The sequence below is a fragment of the Cercospora kikuchii genome, assembly GCF_019650295.1.
Source record: "Cercospora kikuchii DNA, contig_00009, whole genome shotgun sequence".
Taxonomy (NCBI): Eukaryota; Fungi; Ascomycota; class Dothideomycetes; order Mycosphaerellales; family Mycosphaerellaceae; genus Cercospora; species Cercospora kikuchii.
In genome coordinates this window covers 1,997,669-2,019,874 of record NW_025408590.1, presented here as the reverse complement: position 1 = coordinate 2,019,874, position 22,206 = coordinate 1,997,669, and the positions used below count along the sequence as shown (strand labels likewise).

The 22,206-nt window shown below is 53.2% G+C and overlaps 8 protein-coding genes across 8 annotated transcripts; 5 read left to right on the top strand and 3 right to left on the bottom strand.

The window, feature by feature from the left end:
- Nucleotides 1-1,297: 1,297 nt before the first annotated feature.
- Nucleotides 1,298-2,044, top strand: CKM354_001289600 (uncharacterized protein; the record flags this gene model as incomplete). The annotated part of the gene is made up of 1 exon (XM_044808430.1): nt 1,298-2,044. One exon carries the CDS (start codon nt 1,298-1,300, stop codon nt 2,042-2,044), a length of 747 nt encoding a protein of 248 aa, XP_044664365.1.
- Nucleotides 2,045-4,001: 1,957 nt separating this feature from the next.
- CKM354_001289500 (uncharacterized protein) lies at nt 4,002-5,508 on the bottom strand (the record flags this gene model as incomplete). Its single annotated transcript, XM_044808429.1, has 4 exons — nt 4,002-4,565; nt 4,625-4,816; nt 4,873-4,971; nt 5,020-5,508. 4 exons carry the CDS (start codon nt 5,506-5,508, stop codon nt 4,002-4,004), a joined length of 1,344 nt encoding a protein of 447 aa, XP_044664364.1.
- Nucleotides 5,509-9,204: 3,696 nt separating this feature from the next.
- On the top strand, nt 9,205-9,709 carry CKM354_001289400 (uncharacterized protein; the record flags this gene model as incomplete). Its single annotated transcript, XM_044808428.1, has 3 exons — nt 9,205-9,277; nt 9,324-9,620; nt 9,678-9,709. The coding sequence occupies 3 exons, from the start codon at nt 9,205-9,207 to the stop codon at nt 9,707-9,709; spliced, it is 402 nt and encodes a 133-aa protein (XP_044664363.1).
- Nucleotides 9,710-9,763: 54 nt separating this feature from the next.
- On the top strand, nt 9,764-10,982 carry CKM354_001289300 (uncharacterized protein; the record flags this gene model as incomplete). Its single annotated transcript, XM_044808427.1, has 2 exons — nt 9,764-10,043; nt 10,099-10,982. The coding sequence occupies 2 exons, from the start codon at nt 9,764-9,766 to the stop codon at nt 10,980-10,982; spliced, it is 1,164 nt and encodes a 387-aa protein (XP_044664362.1).
- A 786-nt stretch (nt 10,983-11,768) lies between these two features.
- On the top strand, nt 11,769-13,124 carry CKM354_001289200 (uncharacterized protein; the record flags this gene model as incomplete). The annotated part of the gene is made up of 1 exon (XM_044808426.1): nt 11,769-13,124. One exon carries the CDS (start codon nt 11,769-11,771, stop codon nt 13,122-13,124), a length of 1,356 nt encoding a protein of 451 aa, XP_044664361.1.
- A 1,124-nt stretch (nt 13,125-14,248) lies between these two features.
- On the top strand, nt 14,249-15,684 carry CKM354_001289100 (uncharacterized protein; the record flags this gene model as incomplete). Its single annotated transcript, XM_044808425.1, has 4 exons — nt 14,249-14,549; nt 14,600-14,807; nt 14,864-15,330; nt 15,389-15,684. 4 exons carry the CDS (start codon nt 14,249-14,251, stop codon nt 15,682-15,684), a joined length of 1,272 nt encoding a protein of 423 aa, XP_044664360.1.
- A 656-nt stretch (nt 15,685-16,340) lies between these two features.
- On the bottom strand, nt 16,341-18,188 carry CKM354_001289000 (uncharacterized protein; the record flags this gene model as incomplete). The annotated part of the gene is made up of 1 exon (XM_044808424.1): nt 16,341-18,188. The coding sequence occupies one exon, from the start codon at nt 18,186-18,188 to the stop codon at nt 16,341-16,343; it is 1,848 nt and encodes a 615-aa protein (XP_044664359.1).
- Nucleotides 18,189-19,859: 1,671 nt separating this feature from the next.
- Nucleotides 19,860-22,099, bottom strand: CKM354_001288900 (uncharacterized protein; the record flags this gene model as incomplete). The annotated part of the gene is made up of 2 exons (XM_044808423.1): nt 19,860-21,945; nt 21,996-22,099. The coding sequence occupies 2 exons, from the start codon at nt 22,097-22,099 to the stop codon at nt 19,860-19,862; spliced, it is 2,190 nt and encodes a 729-aa protein (XP_044664358.1).
- Between the last annotated feature and the right edge of the window lie 107 nt (nt 22,100-22,206).

Sequence of the window (22,206 nt, the reverse complement as noted above, 5' to 3'; positions counted from 1 at the left end):
AGGCTCATCCTCTGGAACTCAATCCGTGCCGCGGTGGCTTCACTATCTGATCGTTGAGAGATCTACGCCAATCGTCGAGGTGCTTGCTACATTCTCGTCCACTCCAGACGTTTCGAAGGCTCAGTAACAATACAAAGACGCTTGCAATAGCAAGCATGAAGCGGCAAACACTTGTCTGATTCAAAAGGGAGAGGCCTACCTCTGTTTCGAGCACTGAATTGTCAATCGACTTGCTACTTATCTTCCTTGCTTTATACGAATTTCAACATTCTTCGATATATGTACACCAGAGCTCGAGAGTCACCTATCGAAGCAAGCCATGCTGCGACTCAGAGGTCGACTCTAGGCCCGTACGACTCATCGGGCAGTAGTCTTTGTCGACTCAAGCTGGACCGGCAATATGCAAGTGTTATACAGCAGTCGGTTCCTGGGCCCATGACACCTCCTGCCGGTGTCAGATGCTGCTTTATCTAGCTGTCTGCCGAGTTACACAACGAAGATGAGCCTTGTTCGCGACGATTAGATCATGCTGGAGGTTAAACAGAAAGAGACACGCACGAAGGTCAGGCAGAAGTACGAATGCTTCATGGCTCCACCCCCAGAACCAGCACTGTTGAGCGTAAATCGACAGGCTCGCAAGGAAGCCCTGGCTATCTACTACGGCGAGAACGACCTCGAGATGTGAATACTGTACGAACAGTTTCTTCCCACTAGAAGCGCGGAGCAGCCACAGATCTTGGCCTGGCAGAACCCCAAACATCTGTTCATCAGATTGGCAGCACGGGTGCGACCTTCGAGACGAGACTCAAAGATGCTGATATCATCTGCCATAACGTCAATTCAATCGACAACCAGACTCGTACAGCTTTTGGCAAAGTAAGAGACCAGGGAGATCCTGGAGATGATCATCGCGGTCCACCATCCTGCGACCGGCGACCAGGCAAACGAAATCAGAGTCTTCGATGACCTGAAGATCATGTGGATCTGGGAGCTTCCTAAGCTGGACATTCTGGACAACCAGAAGCGCTCGAAATCATGTGAACAGGCCTGGATATGCATGCCAAGCCTGTTGTTTGCCCTCTGCTGCCTTGAGAAAGTTTGCCGCTGCCGCTCATTCACTTGTCCCCCTTTGTCGGCCACATAAATTCTTTCTTCTACCGCTCCTCATCTTTCTCCACAACATCGACACTCGACAGTCGACACTCCGCTCGCCTTCTCGACTCGAACACTTACTACAACGCCCACCGAAGGCTATATCAACCACCACACAAACAACCACATACTTCGAGTCTTCAAGATGTCTTTCGCTGCCCAGACTACCTCCGCCGCCTCTGCCGCCACCGTGCGCATCTTCCTCGTCGACTCGTTCGACAACCAGCCCAAGTTCCTCACGGAGATGCCGCGCGAGAAGCTGCAACTACACTCACGCGGCTTCGACTGCTTCCTTTCTTCTGTCTCCGTCGCGAACGAGCAGACACGAGACATCACGCTGCCATACGGCTCCTCCGCGGCATTGAAGTTCGTCCTTGAAGCTATTCGCAACAAGAAGTCCGGCCCCGTTGAGCAGTTCTACCTCAACGTCACCAAGTTTACCAAGGCACAAAATGTGCGAATCTGGGAAGCCTGCCAAATTCTATCGATCGAGCCCACGACGGTCCAAGAACGCCTCGCAGGCAAACTCGCCTGGGATCTGAGTCACGATCCCAAGACGACCGCCACCGACCTCCAGGAGGCGTGGCACGTCTTCTCGCGGTACGATGGCATCCCACCTACGTTCAAGGTCGACCCTCTCGCCTCCGTCATACATCAGTTTTGCTGGGACAAGGTGCACGACCAGTACAACGAAGCGGAGGCCGATGCGATCATGGAGCGATGCCGGGCGACGAGTGTCGCTCTGGATCAACGAGTGCGAGCCAAGCTGGCAGAGTTGCTGGAGAAGAAGCAGATTCGCGATGCACATCGCGTGAAAAGCCGGCTTGACAAGGAGGAGAGAAAGAGAAAGAGTGAGGAGAGGGCGCGGCGGGAGCAGGGTGGGTGGAGGTGAGGGTTGGGACTGGTATGGGCTGAGGAGGAACTGGCGTCTCTGACTGCAATTACATAGCAGAGCATGGGTATATCACAATGAAGTGCGAGCATTGATGAGCCGAGCGGCGGAGAAACGAGCGATATGAAGAGGACAAGCACGATTTCAGAACTGTACCTCTATCGTACTCTGACTATAAGTGCTAACCAGCAGACCTTCGAAGAGCGAATCGAAATGGCCATGAATTAGGAATAACATCTCAACAAAGTTGTGCATTACGCTTTTCATTCTGCTGATATCTAAGTTCCCCCGAGAAGGAGCTGGTGCGTCTGGTTGCCACGATATGACAGAGCTTTGATGTTGTATGATGCCGTATGGTGGTCTATAAGACAAGCGGCAGAGAAACAAGCGAGATAATGGCATGAACTCAACTCTATCGATGGCCTCTCACTATATCACAACCTAGTAAGCTAAGGAATGGACCTCTGAGAAATGGATACGGATAAAAATGAATTTGGAGCGACGGCTCAGTACAGTTGTGGTGGCCATTTATTTATGATGTTACAGATCGTGCTCAGTACTGCCACTCTAGCTCCATACTGCCATGACCTTGCAAGCTGTTACACAGAAGTTTGGACAGCGAATGGAGCTTGAATTGAGTCTGGAGCGATAGCTCAGTACAATTCTTTCGGCCATTTTTCTCTACAAATACTACAGAGCGTGCCAAACTTTCCCGCGATGGCTCCGCCATATCATGACCTTGCGAGCTTATACGGAGGGCTTAAGGCAGCTTGTAAAGCCAGGAATGTATCTAGAGGCACAGCTCAGTGCAATTTGTGCCTTCATTTTCTTCTACTGATATGACAGATCGTGCTCAATTCTCGCCTCGCGGTTCCATCACTTTGTGACCTTGCGAGCGGATACATGAGAACTTGGATAGCGAACGGAGCCGAAATCGGATATGGAGCGATAGCTCAGCGCAAGGCTTGTTATTTTCTTTCTATTGATGTTCAAATTCCCGTGCTCGTACAGCTAATCTCCCCTGCCATCATCACCAACTTGGCTCCGGATGCAACTACGCCAAGCTCAAAACCGTGGACTCGCCGGCGGAAACGCCCTGAACCTCACCATTTGCTCCTTCAAAATCCCGTCTTCTACAAAACCCTCAGGTATCTCCTGCTCTTTTGATGCAGCTCCAAGCTGCCCAGGAGGAACCTCTCGAGCTGCAGCAGCGAGTTCATCTTCCTGAGAGCGAAGTCCTGTATCGCGGGTACTGCGACCTGTATGCTTGAGAGCATATCCGTGACGATGAGCAGAAGCCAGAATGTCGTGGAACTTGTGACCTGTGAGCTTTGGTTCTTTGATGTTGGAGGATTGAGAAGATTCGCACCGTTGTTCGGAGCCAACTTTGGGGAAGTGGAGGAGTCTGTGGGGAACAGATGCTCGGGGACGACTGCATTTCTTCGTTGTTGGGTCATGGGGAAGAGGTTCTCTCTATTGGGAGCTGATGCGCTGATCATGTTGTATCGCTAAAGATGGCATTTGTAGGCTTGAGTCACAGTATATATCCATAAGTGATGACCAAGCATGCGTGAGCATTGTTGTTTGGTGGCATCAAAGTACCGACAAAATGGCATGGAATGACCACTATGCTCACACTGGAAATTGCACAATAGGATTGTGCTAGATATACGTCTTATACCTCAAAGAGTCTTTGTCAGTCTATCGGGAGGTGTGGTCAGTGGAGCAAGACAAAGAACGTGGAAGGCGGCCATCGAGCGTTCGAATGATGTGAGTAGCTGAAGATTTGTATGCATCATGAACGAGTGTACCATTCTGAAAAGCTACCTGTAGCTATCTCACAACAGAAACGACAGTAAGTAAAGAAGAATCGTATCAGCAGTAGCGACAGCTCACAAGTCCTTCCAAACTCGCACCTCTCCCACCTTTCGCTCTCTCCATATTCTATATCCAGCTCCTAGTTCGTGTAAGTCGACCCAATGCTTCCAAACTTGATGTTCGAGAATGTGACACTAGAGCCAGGGAAGTTCGCCTCAACATTCTTGGGCAGACCACTCGTAGAATCGCAAGTACCACGAACAACACCAGGTCCGGATCCGCCGATGGGGTAAGTTCCGTCAAGCCAGAGCATGCTAGCGTAGTGGTCATCCCAGATGGACATGACGAGAACCATACCACGTCCCATAGCATCACCCATCTTTGCCATACCTCCCTTGCGAGCGAAATCCTGGTTGTCGCCAAAGAGCGTCTTTTGCTGAGTGCAGAATTTGTCTGTGAGGCTGTTGGAGTCGTCGACACCTTGGAGGTCTGAGACGGAGTTTTGGATGACGCGGTTGCCTTGCTTGTAAATGCGGCGGATTTCTTTGAGTTGGCCGTTGTCGGTGCCGTCGGTGGTGATGAATTGGGTGATGACTGTCATCTTTTGGCGCGTGTCGATGGTTTTGCCGGGGCCGTAGAAGGAGGTGTTGCCGGCGCGGTAGGGGTTGAAGTCGCAGCCGTCGCGGTCGCAGAGGCCTTGGTACTACATTGCTGTGTCAGGAACTGACCAATTTTGGCGAAAAGTTGATGAGAGAGACTTACACGGTATGGCTCAGCACCGCACTGCTGGTCGGAAGTGCAGGTCTGGAGACCACTGCCTTGGCAAGGGTGGGGAGTGTAGGCGTTGGAGATGGAGTTGGCTTCCCAGATATCCATCTCAGCGCAGCAAGAACCCAACTTGCCTGTGCCTGAGTTCGGGTCGCCGTTCGAGGGCGTCCAGCTGTCACTGTTGGCCTGCAGTAGTGGTCAGTACAGGGTCAAGGTAGAAAAGGCTTGCAGTCTGAACTCACCACGCCATTCACGAACTTCAAGTCGCGAGGGCACTGGGCATCGCAATAGCCAGTGCCGTACTTGGCACCAGCTGGAGCAGCTCCACCGTTGGCCGGCATCTGAAGAAATCAGCTTCTATCACATTCATGATCACGAGTCCAGCTCACCTCTGCGAAGTATAGAGCACCGTTGACACCACATGGAAGGTTTGAGACGTCAACGTCAAAGGTAAACTCCTTGTTCTTGAGTTTGAACACCTTGTATGCAGTGCCACTGGGGTCCATGAGGTAGTTGCGGCTTCCGACATTCGAGCCAGTCTTGAAGGCCAGAGTCAAGGCATTGCCAGAGGCTTTAATACCATAAGTGCCAGGGTAGTCAGCGCCGTCGACAGCGCAGTTGGCAGCACAGGCCGAAGCCGAAGAGCAGATCGAACGATCAAATGTGTTTCCAGTGTAGCAGTTCGTGTAGCCACTGGTGGTGTGCAACCAGCGCCAGTTCGAGTCCAAAGTGATCTCGGTGTTGAGCGTGGTGCATCCAGAAGCCGTGCACTGGGACATTGGAAGCTTTGGATGAACTTCCGGAGTCACAGTGCCGGCCTGCTGACCTTTGGCCAGGCCAGCTAAGCCAATGGCCGCGATGATGGCCTCGTGAAGCATGGTGAAGGATCGTGTGGTAGCGTAGAGCGTGTCTGTTTGTGAGGCAGGTGTGAAAGGACTGGAGTGTTGCTGATGATTTCGGACTCAGATCGAGGCGCTCCCTGCTCTTGATATACTGTTGATTCTACTGACTTGTCCGGATAAATCGCTCATTGTCGCAGCAAGACTGGGATTCTGCCATATTAAGCAAAGGGCCAGGCTCGATGTCCGGGTCCATGTATTCGTGCCCGCAGTATCGACTGGACCCCTATGATGAGCGTGTGTCACCAGATCTGGCGCGAAGAATCTGATGGCAGCCGGAATTTCGGCTGTTCGTCCGAGAGCTGAACGAAGTACTGTCCCTGCGGGCAATGAAATAGAGTCGAAATGGTCACCTGCATGACCTAGACGCTGAGCTGGCTCTGTATATTAATTATCGTAGCTCAATGGAGACACGGAAGGACCGTTACACAAGCTATGCAAGCACAGCGCAAGCCTGTCAATCGCTTGGCGACGCATTGTAGATTGGGGTTTGCAGGCCTTTATAGCTGGTCTTGCAGGCGACTGGATCGCTTGATGCTGCTTGGCGCTACGGGACGACGGGTGCTAGATGAGATTCGTGGAGAATGCATTGACAGCCATGGGTGCGTAGATTGCTTGTCACTCATTGGTGCATGTTGTTGAACGTCGTCTGCTTGCCGACTTCTGGTAAAACCTCCGACCAAGAAGCCTGCTTTGTCTACTGCCACAGCGGAAGCGAAGACCGTCGACAAGTCAGCGAAGGAGATACTGGGACGAAGTCCATGTTGATCTGCCATGGCTCCAACATTTGGCCCAGCTTTGGGGTCTCCGTGAAAGTCTGGTCATGAGTTGCGAGTAATGCTTGCTAGCCCTAGCGATGGCCAGGCAGGTACGCATGGTCCCTGCAGCTTGGACGAGAATCTGAGGGGACCGGCTTCCATCTGCATCCGTTGTCACGTTGCACAGTATGTCAGGCGAATCTGGGGCAGCTGGGATCAGAAAGCGTAGCTTGAAGCCACTCCATGGAGCACGGCGTGTTGGAACAAGTAACCGTGGCTACCTCTGAATTCAATGACCTCTGAGTGCAAGCGATTGACTAGATTGGCTCTCAATCCATGAAAAGCTTTGCTGGTTGGCTTAGCGACCTGCGGTTGCACTCGAGGTCGTTGCATTCAGAGGCATCCACGGCCGTGGCCTTGTAGGTCAATTTAGCCGTAGCAAGTGACACAGGAAAATGCTGTGCCAAACACGGGTAGCTTGGAACAAAATTAGCCGCATCATAGAATTTCCGAGAGTCTGTCGTACCAGACTCATTGATATTACAGCTGTGCAATATTGACAGGTCCACACAACAGGCCCCTACTGTGAGCTGCATTCAGCAGAGCCTTGAATCATCGCTGTCTGAATCTGCCTGAATAGACAACTTACCTCCACATCTCAGCTACATTGCACAGCGGGGACCACGAGTAGGTCATCATGTGCCTTGATCCTGCGACGAAGTGGTCTGCGTCAATGAAACCTGCTTGGCCGGACTGCAAATCAATGGGAGCGCGGAACGACGGGCCTTCCAAGCTCCTCGTTCGAGCACACTATCTCACACTGCACCATCTTCGAGACTCGGGCTGTTCGTTGGTAAATTCTCCGGCCCCGGAACGCAAACTTTGCAGCTTTGAGATGCTGTGTCATCTGATGGGGTTCCTTTCAGACAAGTCATGGCGGGACACAATGGGCTTCCTCTGCATCGGACGAGGCGGCTCTTCCAATGATGTCGACTGGCAAGGTTCATTGCTTTGTGCAACTCTGGAGTTCGTCAAGAACTGTCTCTGTCCGTGCCGCTGCTGACCGCTGTTCTCATTGGTGGGGATGCGAATCGTATTCGTGCTTGGCAGATCCCACACCCCAAAATGTGTGCCATTTGACACAAAAAAGCGTCGCCGCAAAGGCAAAAGCGTCGGATGGCTACATAGAACTCCGAATACTGCTGAATTGTATTCCGTAAGGTGCTGAGACGCTGGGAGTACGCGTCAAATAGCCGAAAATGCTCGCATGGCCTGAGATGGGCTTCCCTCACCCCGAGCTTCAAAAAAAAGGTTGTTTATCACACCTTTGAGAATACTCCAAGTTCTCATCGCCCTGGCGTGTCCTGGACGCGCAAAAGGACAGGGCTCAACTCGGAATTGAACCAAGGACCTCTTGCAAGACAGAGCAGTAAGCTACCCAAAGCAAGAATCATACCACTAGACCATTGAGCCGAATCCAAGCTGGAAGCAGCTTGAGATTGATGAATGGCAAGCTGTGGGGCAGTATATGATGGTGTAACAGCACCCCAGCGAATGGCAGGAGAATCAAGTCGTGTTCCGTCCCCTTCCTTTCAATTTTACGGTGGCAAGGGTCCATTGCTTGAACGCGCGGTTGCGCGGTGTCCAACAGGCGGGAGTTCGTGCCAGCGAGACAGCGGAGTCGACTGCCAGTCGCCCGTTTGGGACGTAGCAAGCCGCAAGCCGGTGTGAGCAGGGTATCTCGTTCAGAAGATCCGCCGTCGGCTTCCACAGAGCCGAGATAGATTGGCGCTCGACACGGAGGCAGCTGGGCATCTCCGGAGGATGAAGCCGGAGAAATACACGCCGAATCTGGACACCGATGGCCATTCAGTGGACTGCGGGCAGACAGTGTGGCGCGACGCCTGCGGCATAACGACAGAGAGCGCTCTTGGTGCAGTTGTCACATCACACAAGAGCCACGAGCTGTCCGCTCTCAAAGTGCAACCGGAATTCGAGACGTCTCAGCTGCTTCACTGTCCGTCAAAGCCCCGAAGCTGGAGGTCTCGTTGCTGATGTGGATATATCTGGTATTCCTCTGGACAACTTCAAGGACCGTTCGCCAAAGTGATACGGTCAATGTCGATGTAAATAGCCCTTCAAGGCGTCATATGAGGCTGATGCATCTTGCTCCCATGAGAGACGGACGAAACTCCGGCGTGGTTCGGCATCGGGAAGCTGGGAATTCCCGCTCCGAACCCGATGTCAGCCAGGAGAGGTATCTTGTCGGTCATCGTTGACGAGAGCGAATGGATGATCGAAAAATGAAGCGAAAGAGATGTAGGTGAAGTCGTGAGATGGCACAAGGCGTACGTACTTGCCGACGCGATTGCCATGACGACAACGAGGAGAACGCCAAGCGCGGCCGGATGTCGGCTTCTGCCGGTATTCGGACTCCATTGTCACCACAACATTCCTTTGTTCATCACAACGAAGTCTCGCGATCAAAGGGAGCAGCTGAAGTGCCTGAAGTGCCATAGCCATGTCTCAATCGGGTCAGCATAGCACATCGGGCATCTCATCAGGCGGAGACTAGATCCAATTGAGACTCAGCGGATCTGGCATATACTTCGGCAACGATATCACGACACAAAACGGCCACAACAAAGCGCATACTCTAGCTAGGAGCTGTCCGATCGTAAAGTGCATTCAAACGGTCGACACAATACGGATCACTGTCAACCTCATGCTTTGAGGGCGGAGAGGCGTGGCAGGCGACAGCTGGTGTCATTTGGGTTGCGAAATCGCTGAACAGGGGCGCTCCTGAAAATACGTCCAGACTTGCCATTCCCGACAGAAGGTAAGCCGATTGAAAGGATTACGAAAATTCCGTGCTGGGTTGCCCTGACTTTGCGCGATGTCTTCCGTCTGTCTGACCATGAGACTCCCCAAATGGAGCCAGACCATTCGGAAACATGCCACGAGGCGGAACGTCACGACGACTTGCCGAGGTAAGTCGCGTGGACATATGCGAGGCCAGCCTGTTAATGCTTACAGGCTCCACGATCAGCCTTGATCAGCTTCAGCGGTACACAAATGGACCATTCCTGATCAACGAAGCCAACGCGCTCAGTCAACGCCGCTTGAAATTCAACGTCGATGAGTTGTGTTCTCTTGCCTCCAAAATCGGTAGCAAATCACCTGTCCACGAGATCGAGAAGATGGAAGGTGACTTCAGTAAAGCACTTTTACTCAAGAAAATCGATGGGACCGAGCTGGTCGCCAAGCTTCCCTTCAAAATCGCAGGGCCACCTCACTATGCTACTGCTTCCGAGGTCGCTGTCTTGCAGTACGGTAAGGCGGGCCCAAGCCTGGGCGTGGAGACAGATTGCTTACGCCCGCGTTGACAAGTTGGCCAGCATACCGAGGTGCCAGTACCATAGATCTTGGCCTGGGATTCTGATGCTTCCAACGTCGTTGGCTCCGAGTACATTATCATGGACAAAGCGCCTGGCGTGCAGCTGAACAAAGTTTGGGCCGACATGCCCGACTACGATCACTTTGTATTCATCAAGAATCTTTGCGCGCTCGAATCGCAACTTGCTGCGATTGAGTTTCCTGCAAACGGGTCTCTCTACCTGCGGAAGTCGATGAGGAGCAGCGACAGCTCAGTGCTCCTCAGGCCTTCCGCAGACCCGGATGGTCGTTTCTGCATAGGTCCTTCTTGCGATCGTGCATGGCATGAGGCAAAATGTCATGTAGGAGCGAAAGGTCCATGTGAGTCCTTTGCATGCAATCTTTGTCCGCTCCGACTAGCTTACATGGTTTTTAGGGTCTGACCTCACAGCTTTCGGATCCGCTCTCGTGCATCGTGAAGCGTCCCGTATCCGGTGTACATGCGCCACCCAGGAAACGGGAAAGCTTTCATCTGGCTCGCTTGCCTCGAACTCTGCCATCTTGAGACTCGCCGAGCAAGTCATGGGACTGATCTCTCTGGACAGCCTCCCGGGACGATTCTCGACCCCGACATTGTGGCATAGCGATCTACATCTCGGCAACATCTTCGTCTCGGAAGAAGACCACACCAAAATTGTCTCCGTCATAGACTGGCAATCAGTGGTGGTATCAACTCTTCTGTGCCAAGTCCGCTTCCCGATATTCCTCGATGTTCCCGAAGACTATGAGATCGGAGGACCCGTACCGCAGCGGCCGAACAATCTCGATCAGATGGACGAAGACGACCGGATACTAGCCGAGCACGAGCACAAGCAGGCTTGCATGGCCAAAGCCTACGAAGCTGCCAGCGGCTTCAAAAACAAAGAGGTCTACAAAGCCCTCCAGCTGTCATCTCACTTCAAAGACCTGTTCGAACGCTGCGGAGAAGCGTCAGAAGAGGGCGTCATGCCACTGCGTGCCTGTCTCATTGAAATATCAAAAGTCTGGAACGAACTTGGTCTTGAAGGAGCGTGTCCTATTGACTTCACTGCAGAAGAGCTGGAAGGCCACGAGCGCGAGTTCGAAGAGTATAACAAGTTCCAGAAAATTCGCGCCATTGCGCGAGAGTGTCTGGATACGGATTCGGAGGGATGGCTGCCACCTGGCACGGATGTCGAGCTCAAAAGGCGGCAGAATAAAGAGCTGATGGAACTGATAATGAAAAGGAGCGCCGAGTATGGCATGACTGCTGACGAGGTCCGAAGGACCTGGCCATTCTAGCTGCTCTGGAGCTTGCAAGGTGCGTAGAGACGGAGATCAAACCGCCTCCGATTCCACTTCAGTCACGAGAAAATTTCGGACGACAGCTCGTTAAAGCACGCCCCCAGAACTGGACATCACTCAGACTGTAGTTCATCGCATTGTTGGACATGATTCTACAGGCGACCAGAATGCTCACAAACCGCTCGATCCAGACCATCTTACGCTACTGGCAGTGGAGACATGGCCATCTTGAACATGTACTTCGACGCTCAGCGCACTAGTTCGAGGTCCCCATGACGGCTGGCCTGTCATTCAATGGAAGCGCTTCTACGCTCGAACTGTACATACCTGATGGACAATCGCCAGTGGCATTGGAGTGTCCGCTGACGATCCTGAAGAACAAAGGTATTTGGTGCATGGTGTCTTGCGCAACATCATTCTCTTTCAGCCTATCAAAGAACCCGACAACACGGATTTCCATGGCACAGAGCATAGGGAGTCACTGTTTTACGGAAAGGTGAAAATTGAAGCCGCGGGAGAGAGTGAATGCGCATGTTCGCGCGCTGCATTGTTTGTTGCACACCAGTAATTTTCTGCCTGTAGGCGGGTTACTGGCCTTCCTGCAGCGACTGTCGGCCTCGTTATGCACTTTTCAAGGCCTCTTTCTCTACCGATCTCGAGTCTTCTGGTTAACGAACTCAGACCGGCACAGCAGAACAACAATTTCAGCACATCTGTCAACCCCTAATAATCGAAAAACAGTGCTCTTTAACTCAACCCATCGAAGTCTTCATAACCACGACAATGCGCGGCACTCAGGAGCTGCCGTTCGTCATAGGTTCTTCGCCTGTCGCTCAAGCCAATACCGACGAGCAACCCCCGCCTCAATCAGACACTGACAATCGGTCTCTGGAGAATCGGCTCGAACATGCGAGGGCGAACAGCAGCTCTTTGCCGCCGCCAATTCATCCCGCACCCAGCAACAACACCAACACACTACGACCGCTCGCCCCTCGACAGACGACCATTGCCGGCTACTACGTCTTTGTGAGTGACATCGGCCAGGTCTATGGTCATGACATCAAGCAACGCTTCATACGACTTTCCCAAGTTCAGCAGGCTGGCGATCTTGACATGGAAAAATATCTAAATCAGGTCATCGCACTTCTACACGAGCATCCTGAATTTCTCATCCGCCTGAACGAGTTCTTGCCTGCTGGCTGGAGATTACAGCACATTAACGCGAATGGCCGGCAGGGCTTCCGTGTGCAACGCCCGTTTGTACTTGATCCCCGATATGACAACTACGGCCATGTCTACGGGCTCCAAGGCGTCGATACTCAGCGACCAGTCCACGGAATGCAGGTGACGGTGCACGAGGAACAGCGAGCGCCTGCTATGGGCACTTGGGGTCGAATCGTCACGCAGCTTCCTACAACGCATGAGAACGCCGGCTACCAGAACGCGCCGGCGATGCCCAACCCGCTGGCGCCACGTCCACTCAATGTGCCAGCTCGTACAGCGCACGACGAACAGTGTACTGGCTCGAGTAGAGCGACAGGCGGAGAGATCTTCCTACATCGCATAGACCGCAGTGGCGAACTCGTAGCTATCAGCAGACCTCCATCCGCAGTCCCCCAAGCACGCAAGCATACAGGATCTCTGCTGCCACCAACTCCTGCCGCAGCACCAGAGCCAGCTCCAAGACCGGAAGAAAGCCTCGCAGAGCTCATCAGACAAATCCGACGTCTCGTCCCCAATGTCGCTACATCCGGTTGGCTCCAGCCAATCATCAACCAATCCAAAGCGAGCAACACACATGTCGACGAGCGGAAACAGCTGCTCCGAGATACTCTTACTCGCCTTGCTGATCCTGCACAGCGAGTCTTGGCTACGACGAAGAATAAGCGGCCTGAAGCTCGTCGCTCCGAGAAGCGCAAGCAGCGTGAGGCGGCTGGTGGGAAGGTGAAGAAGGAGGATGAGGATGGCGAATGGACCGAGCAGGGTGCGAGGGAGGACGGGGCTACTTGCTCGGCGCAGTGGTGTAGCAATATCCTGTTGCCGGAGGAGGAAGAGATTGGTCTCTGCGAGGATTGTCTGGACGAAGTGCAGGGAGGGGATGGAGGTAGCCAGTATGGGTCGGATATTGAGCTGGAGTGAGCATTTTTGCTGGGTCTTGGCCACAGGCAGATGGCTGCTGGATCACGACCGAAAATGAAGCATTTGCATGAGAAAGTTGCAATTCTCTGCTGTCGTCTTTGATACGTGCTTGCATCGAGCTCTGTGTGCTGTCCTTCATCGTGTGACTACTATCACACCTTCGTCATCTCGTTGACATCTTTCTGTATGAGTGTGAGTGGCCCTGACAAGAGACCGTCGAGTAAGCGAGTACCTGCCAAGATGGCGTAAGTGGCGGTATGCTACGTCTCCGCAGCATAGCAAGCAACTCGTCCTCGTCTTGTCATGCTACTCTCAACATGGCGAACTGTCGACGCGGTGAGAAAGAATAGCCTATGTAGACCTGTAGAAGGAGTACCCCACGAGCAATTCTAGCCCACTTCCATACATCTGCCCATCCAAACCTTCTTCCAAACACCGCAAACACCTGAGGTCGACTTAGAGTCCTTAGCCTCACCATCGCCACTGACGCGTCGCAACTCCTTCCACAAGCAGCCTGGCATCATGGGGACTCAGCCAACGGTGCCACATTTGCCGCGCATTGCCGTGGACTTTTCGCGGGGAAACATCGCGCTTGTGAAAAAGACCAAGAGCCAAAGCCAGTGATGGCTGTGGTGTTTGAACGTCCTTCCCAATGGAGTCGGGAATCTGCAGATCATCGGACTTTTGCCCTCGACCTGACCAACTCCAGCTCACAGATTGGTCGAAATGCTGCGGAAAACGCCATAAGTCTTGTTCGACGTCGTCGTGCGTTCGCACAGAAGTGCTCCTTTCCCCGCAAGCCACTGCTGATCGGCATTCATGGCGTTGCTGTCGTGTGGTTCGGGCAAACTCTGTCATCTATTTTAAAAGCTTTCACTGGCTGATCTTTTATGGTTACATACAAGCGCAATGCCGATCGTTAGCCATGGAGCGCCACGGACCCTTTCTGCACACGCCTCCGACGCACGCTTTGAAGCCGTTCACGCGGTGCCCCAGGTCTACGGTATGCCGGCGCGAAGTAGGCGGAGGGTGGTTTGTATATATTTCAAGTGATCTTCGCCTTCCTCTACAACTTCTTCTCTCAGCTCAGGTCTGCAGTACTTCGAACGCTCAATACCGACATCATGAAGTTCACAACATCTCTTCTTCTGGCCCCGTTGGCCGCTGCCTTCCCAGCCTCGGTCCTGGACCAGGTGGCACAAGATCCAGCGCTCGCTGCTCGAGCAGCTGAGATCATGGAGACCGCGAAGCGACAGGAGGGCGCTGATGGTGCCACCGCCATCTTCGAGGCCAACCCGACCTTTAGCGAGGAGCAACTCATCGATGTTGGTCCAGGGTCTGGTCACGAGTGGCAGGCTCCTCGACAAAATGATCTTCGTGGCCCATGCCCTGGCCTGAACGCCTTTGCCAACCACGGCTTCCTTCGTACGCTATCCAGAAACCCGACCGATGACGCTCAAGCTAACAACGCATAGCACGAAACGGATATGCCACGATTTCGCAGTTCATCGATGCCACAACAACCGTTGTCGGTATGGGCCCGATCCTCGCTGCTTTCCTCGCAGTCCTTGGCGCAAGCATTGATGGAGACGGCACATCGTGGTCGATCCACGGAACACCACCACTCGGTGTTGGTGGACCACTTGCACGATTCGGCAACGGCATCAGCGGATCGCACAACAAGTGAGCCTGCACAAGAAGATGTATCAAGCAGCAAGATAGCTAACATACGGCCACAGGTACGAGTCCGATGCCTCGCCGACCCGATTTGATCTCTACCAATCGGGCAACAACTTCAAGGTCAACATCGACCAATTCCAACAGCTCATCGACTTCTCCCCAAGCGGTTTCGTCGACCTGAACTCCCTCACCGCATTCCGATCGCAGCGCTTCGACGACCAGATCGCCAGCAACGAATACTTCTTCAACGGCCCCTTCACTGGTGTGCTCGTTCAGCCCGCAGCGTACACTTTCATCTACCGCTTCATGGCCAACCACTCTGCCGAAGACCCAGTTGGCTTCCTCTCCCACGAGGTTCTACAATCTTGGTTCGGTATCGAGGGTGAGTCTGGATCCTACACTGTCAACCCAGGTGGCGAGCGCATTCCAGAGAACTGGTACCGCCGATCATTCACCGCTCCGTACGAGAGCACCTACTTCCTTGGCGATGCTGCCAACGCCATCCGTCTTCACCCTAAGTTTGCCAGTAAGTTTGCGAATACACCTCTTCTTCAAACACAAATGCTAATTAACCCTCCTCGCAGACGTTGGAGGCAATACCAACGGCGTTAACACTTTCACTGGCGTCGACATCACTGATCTCAGCGGCGGCGTCATGAACGGCGACAACCTGCTTGAAGGCAACAACTTTGCCTGCCTCGCCTATCAATTCGCCGCACAAGCTAAGCCAGATCTTCTTGGTGCCCTCAGTGGTCTGACCAGCCCATTGCAAAACCTTCTCGGTCCACTTTCATGCCCACAGCTCCGTGCTCTGGACGCGCAACTCCTTCAGCAGTTCCCAGGTTACCAGCGAAGCACGAGGGAGGGTATCACCAGGTAGAGGGTCGATGATGTTCTCAGATGGGAATAGAAATGAATGATGAATTTTGCTAAGCGGCTCCATTAATGAGCGACAGCTTTTTGTACATATTTAGAAATTTGTACAAATCATGATTCTTGATGATCAAACAATCCCCTTTCGGCTACTCTTGCACTCGGAAGAAGGATATGCTTTTGAAGAGAGATTCTGTCTGCTGACGGATCGTGAATTCGAAGACTGCACAAAACTGTATGTTCGGGCAGTACTGCCACAGACGACGACATAGCCTTGAAAGCAGGCAAATACCACGAAACTCGACTACAGCACTGCGCAACCTGCCGCTCAACACACTACTACTCGGCAATATCGCATTTCACGATTAGTGAACATCTACATACCACATTCACATGAGTTCGCCACACCGAGGCTTATGGGAAATGTGCGAGCGCACGTGCCACAAAGACAAGAATTTGCAGAAACAAGAATTTAGGGCTGGCAGCGATGTACTATTGTAGCTGTTTGGTTTCGGTAAGAATTGTTTTGGGAAAGGTGGATGGAGCAATTATTTTTGATTGGTGATATTGGTAGACTATCGGTACTCTTTGATGCGGAATTCGGACTTATAGATTGGGGTGCAGATGTGGAAGAAATGTGGTTGACAACTATCTTGCTATGACTTAGGCGGTGATTCTTCGGAAGGAGTGTACTTGAGGCCCGTCACCCTCATCAGCAACTGACCTTTTTCGCTTGTTACCAGGCAGTTTCTCGATGCTCAGCTCACTCACCCTCTGTCGAACCTTGGTGGACAAAGTCACAGGGCGAGAAGGTCTTGCAAGCTTGGTGGCAGCTGGCTGGTCAACACTCAAGTCCCTCATGTCCCCCAAGAAGTTCTCGAATGAAACGTAGTGTCCGTAGCTCTCGTCATCTTCCACATCTTCCTCGTAATTGTTTTGGTCCGGGAGCGTGTTCCTTCGTTCCCTCGGATTTGGCGTCCTTTCGACTCCGTGTAGAGCTTTTCCCAGATATTCAGCTTCGGTATCGTCAATGAATACTTCCAGAGAGCTTCTTCGATCGGTTGGCCCCTGTGGTGGATCGTACATATCCATGAAGATGCCAGCAACTGCCACCCGATCATCGGGCAGTCCCAACTCATGAGAGGGGTCTCGCTTCCGAGCGATTTTGTTAATATCCCCTCTGACCCATTCCGGAAGATCCGCGGACGGAGCATTCTCGATCAAGATCCATTCGATATGTGAGTTCTTTCCGAATCGGGGATCGCACTCCTCACTACCCTGTTCTCCGAGCCATGTACTATCATTGCGCAGTTCGTGATAATTGGTGAAGCGTTTCACGCGAGCTCCAACCCACTTGAGAATCCATCTGGGCCCGTTCCGAGGAACAAGAGGACCTTCAAGTTGCTCTTTGGTCGACTTCTGCCCACGGTCAGCCCACCATCGTTCGGAGTGGATATCAGAGAGAAAGCTTTCCGGGATGCGGGTGATTTTGTCGAAATGTCCCACCTGGCCTCGACTGCCGAACGTAGCATCTCGGGCGGAGATGTACCGATGAGCAATGTTGTTGGAAGGCCAATCGATCAGGCTGAGAACCCTCTTATCCTCATCAATTTCTCGGCAGCGAAGTTCATTCTGCCAATCCGGTGAAACATCAACTCTTATGTTCTCAATGATTCCGCCGAAGATGGCGCTGATCACATCGTGGCCGCATTCTGAGAGATTGCAGTTTCGAAGGTAGGGCTCTGGGCAACGATGTCCCACACGGGCGGCGACAAGAGCATGACCAAAGGTCTCGTGCAACAGGGTTGTTGCGTTTGCAAGTTGATCGTTGAGCAGGTTCCGTTCATTTTCGCAACGCTGCCCTGTTGGGCCCCACGCCAGCGTGATGTGGGATTTGCAGCCATATGAGAAGGCGAGCGGAATGTCATCTGGATGAGGGCCATAGACGGCGTCGGTCACACCAGAGAAATCTTCGGTGTCATCTATGACGCTGAAGCTGACCAGGTCGATGAGTTGCATTATGATTTCCTCTGCTCTGAATCGCATGGCGTCGTCAATATATTTCTGTTTCGGGTAGATCATAATGTCTTTGGGCTGCCAATCAGGCCTGAAGGTTTCTGCAAGACTTTGCACTTTGCGTCCTCTCCGAGGCTTTTGAGCATTCGCTGCAGAGAGGTAGATATCTCCGTCTACTATCCCGACAACATGCTTCTTGAAGGCATCAGTAGTCATCAGCATGGTTGCAAGTCGGAGAGTGGGAACCAAAAACTCCCATTCGTCGTCCGCCTTTTCTTCCGTGAAACCGGGATCGAAGGTGAACTGTTCGCGTGCGAACATTGGATGTGGCTCGTTCTGTAAAGGATCAGTCGGCGCTTTCGCTTCTTCCTCCACGGCGTTGTAGAAATCAGAACAGCAGAGATTGGAGCATCGCTTACTGATCTTTGGTGCCTGCTGAAGCACTCCTGCAGGAATCTGAGCAGAGCGACGTCGTTCGATCAGTCTTCGGGACATGGTGGACTTGTTTTGCTGACCAGCAGCAAGAGTCGACTGGGCGCTGATAGTTATCGGAAGCGGTGGATCTGCAAATGTGCTGCGCGTAGTGCGGATGGTGATATGCTTGCGCTGTCAGTATCGGGCACCAGAGAACTTTAGTACATCGCACCCACAAAGCCATTGTGTGCCAAGCTTCATCCCATCTCGTTGTCTCGCACCTGAACCAAAAAAAGGTTGCTTTGTTCACAATAAAGGCCATGGTTATCTTAGCGCTCCAGAAATTCTTGCACAAAGGCCTGCCCAGCCGGCATTCTCTAGCCAACCCCTGGTCTGTACAGTGAGGTGATGCGTTGGCAGACATGCGTATAGTGGGTGATTGAAAGTGGTCTAATTATAAGAAGTCAGATGGAAGAAACACTCCAGTTGGAGAACGTAGAGACGTCAAAGAGTATTTAAGTGGAGACCTACGAGACTTGTCTAATTCATCCGAGACCAAGGACTGCCAACGGGCGTTGGGCTTGATGCTAGCCACTGCGTTCGATTGCGCCGAATGACAAGTCCTTGGATCACTCCTGCGTGTTGTCTACAGAGCAAGACATTGCAATGCAGCCGAGATCAGCATCAATCATTCAAATTGCAGCGCCTCTCCCGATGTTCTATTCGGAAGCAAGGAATTGAAACACGCGAGTTGGAATGTAAATTCACTTTTCAATTGTCGCCAGTTGCCGCTGAGGCTATTGCCGCGTTATGCTCAAGTGGCCCGGGATCCCCTTCGAATTAGCCTTATGTTGGCATGAGACTCGATCCGGCGCGTTCTTGCCTCCAGTCTCATGCAGTCATGTTCGACGCGGGGAGATTGGAATTGCAACTTTCACCAACCCACGTCCCCTCTAGCTCTTTGATCTCAACAATAACAGTTAGACACGTAGCGTCTGGTATTATCTCCGCCATTGGAGCTTCGGCCGCCAGTAGTCGAGCTTGAGTCCGCTATTGCCATATTAGCATAGAACCTGCGTGAAAGATCTGGGCGTGAATGTTACGAACAATGGCATTCTAGCGCACAGTGAGTATTGGTGTCGCAACGGCAACAGTCGTCTGAAGTCGTACATTCTCCTGTCCGTTTATCAGCCAATAGGCAACGCAAGATTGGGATTCTGAAACTGCGTACCACCTGTTCCTAATTGGGCCAGAGCCGGTAGGACAAGAGCAGCCCAGATGCAGTGGAAGGCTAATATGTTTGCAAAGTCTGCAGCTGGTGTGAATAGTCTTGGGTCAAGGGAGCAGCAATGCGAGGTGGCTCGTGTTGCCATTGAAAAAGAAGGAGAGGTGGGATTGTCGTTGTTTGTCAAGTCTGAGGACAGTCCACCATTAGTAGGTGTCTTCCGCACTTATACTGTAAGAGTTAGGCGCTGTTAGACCAGTAGGGCAACTTAGTCTTCCTTAACACAGCCGATGGTAGAGGTGAAGCATAGAAGCCGATGCCTACAGCAGGATATTTCGAGCCAGCAAATGGTCCATGGAGCTAAAGGTCCACAGCAAGCTGTCAAAGCGCAAGCAGATTTACGTGTTGGCGCCGCGGAGAGCAGAAGCACACTCGCGTCGGGTTCCAAGTCTCGATGTAATGCGGTGCCGGCATGGCCACGGAACGAGTTCTCAAGACCAAGCCGACCAGCTTTTGGTTAACTTCCGTCAGGTATTACCACCTATGTCTTCAACAATTGAGAACATCGGTAGACTTTCGTCATATGCAGTAAACCACAATGTCTGAGGCGACATATCCGAGAAGGGAAGGCCAGGTTTTGCCAGGTTCGCGCCGATCATGAGCTCGTAGAAGTCATCGTACCCTTGCTCACACAGGCGGACATCATCCTCCGTGGCATCGCTCAGTGGCTGCCCGGCGGCCATGTGGACTGCGCGGTCGTCTTTGCCTTCACATCCGCTCCTTAGCTGCGTTTGTACATCTTGAGAAGCGATCTGAGATGGACTTTGCGCTCGTGTGGGAACTTCAGACCCTGTCGCGTGGATCTGCCCGAAAATGCTGCCGATGGCACGGCTGCGGAGATCCTTAATTCGTGCAGCTTGCTTCTCCCGGTAAGTGTTACATGCGTCTCGAAGGAAACCAACGACGGTGCTGCTCTGCTGCGCGACTTGGTCGTGGGTGAATAGCTTCAAAAGCTCGTGCGCATCGTGGAGATAACGATCGAGGGAATAGATCTGGTAAAGATCTCCGAAGTAGGCGGTGCCAAGGACCAGCGAGGCGATGAAGATGGAGTTGACGATATATGGCAGCCGTTTGGGCAGATCCTCGCATTCGTTGAGCTTTCTCAGCAGATCGATCGTACGCATTGCCGAATCCACGCACGCTTCCACAAGGATTCTGTTGGAGTCGCTGCCTGTGCAGGTCTCTGCGGCTTCTTCACTGGAACCTTCTGCGACTTTCGCAGTGTGGGTGGAAATACTTTCGAGCAGGAAAGGCCGAGTGAGTAGTATGATGGTCCAATAATAGGCCTCTTTCACATGCAAAAGACCGATGTTGGGCATCAGGCCGCCACCCAGCTTCTCAGTTGCCGAAATTTTGTCCCTTGCAAGGCCACGAAGAAAGCGAGATGTGAATCTTCGATGATGAGCGCCAATGCTGGAGACAGCTTCGGTCGACACCACACGCGGGGAGTAGATGCTGGTCAAGATTTTTTCGAAAACCACGCACAAGTCGGTCGAGGTCGAGTATTCAGCCATGGACTCCGTGTCCCTCGTTTCGGCCGTGGACGGTGGCCGTCCAAGCGATGCGCTCAGGAAGAGATCTAATATTCGAAGACACTTCCAAGTGCGCTCACGCAACTCGAAGAGTTCCAGGGAGAGAGACTTGGCAATCTCCTTGCGGTGCAAACCGATTGCATACGCCGCTCGCACCGCGATGCCCAAATGCATGAATGCGGCGTTGCGACGGCAAGCACCCAGCAGGTAAAAGGTAATGAGGGCATAGGCCTGGACCGTGGCCAGAGTAGCATCTTCGGTGAACTGCTGCGTGACCAGGGATCGGCCGACGTTGAACAGCGCGGCCGCAAGCGCATCATGGTCGCCAGCGCTCGTCTGTGCACCGATTGCTAGGACCAGATAGTACATTGGCGCAGGGATATCCGCCCCATCGTCTTCCGGCAAGCCTGGCAACTGGGCCAGGAGGGTAGACTCGTCGAAGAGGTCCAACACGCAGCCCGTCACGAGGGCGTAGCGGCGGACAAAGTGGCGAGCCTGTTCGACGGTCAAGCGCGGCGTGCCCATCCGGGTCGCAGCGGCCTGGCCGCTGGTGGCATCCTGCATCGGGCTGGCCTCGATCATCAAGCAGCCGATGGGGTCGTCGACAAAGTCGCAGGGCCCAATGGCTCGCGCGACCAGGCGACGGATGATCTGGAGGAAGAACAGGTTGGCGGAATCCCCGATGAACATGTGTTCCCCTTTGTGGTCGCGCACCGTGTGAGGCGAGTCCATATCAACAAGACTTGACGAGCCCGACGTGGCCACAATGGTCACGTGGTGGGCCATGGGATCGTCGGTGCCATGCCCCGTCGATGGAGGGGAAGCAGGCGCCCCCGCCGGATTTCCATGGGCATACGTGCTCCGCCTGCTGAGGCTGGACCGGCGTCCCGAGGGCGTCTGCGGGGGCTTGGCGAGACGGCGGGGCGGTGTCGCGCGGACGTCGTCGCCTGCCTGAAGCCTGCTGCGATCCGCAAAGTGACACGACGCCGGTACCTTGCGCGTGATACAGCGTTCGCACGGTCTGTGCCGTCAGCGGGGCGGTGGGGAAACTTGGGGGCGCCAAGCACTTACTGCCGGCCGTCGCAGCGTTCTTTGCGTCGTTTGCACGTCTCGCAAGCGGCCAAGCATCGACGCCGCTGCGCGAGGTCGTCGGCGGCGGCGGAACGGGGGGCCATGGTGGTCGAAGCGGAACATGCGTGCAGACAGCGGTTCCCGGCTCCCCTTTAAGCGACGACATGCACTTCCCCGCACAACCAGATGGCGTGGCGCAGACGTGGGAATC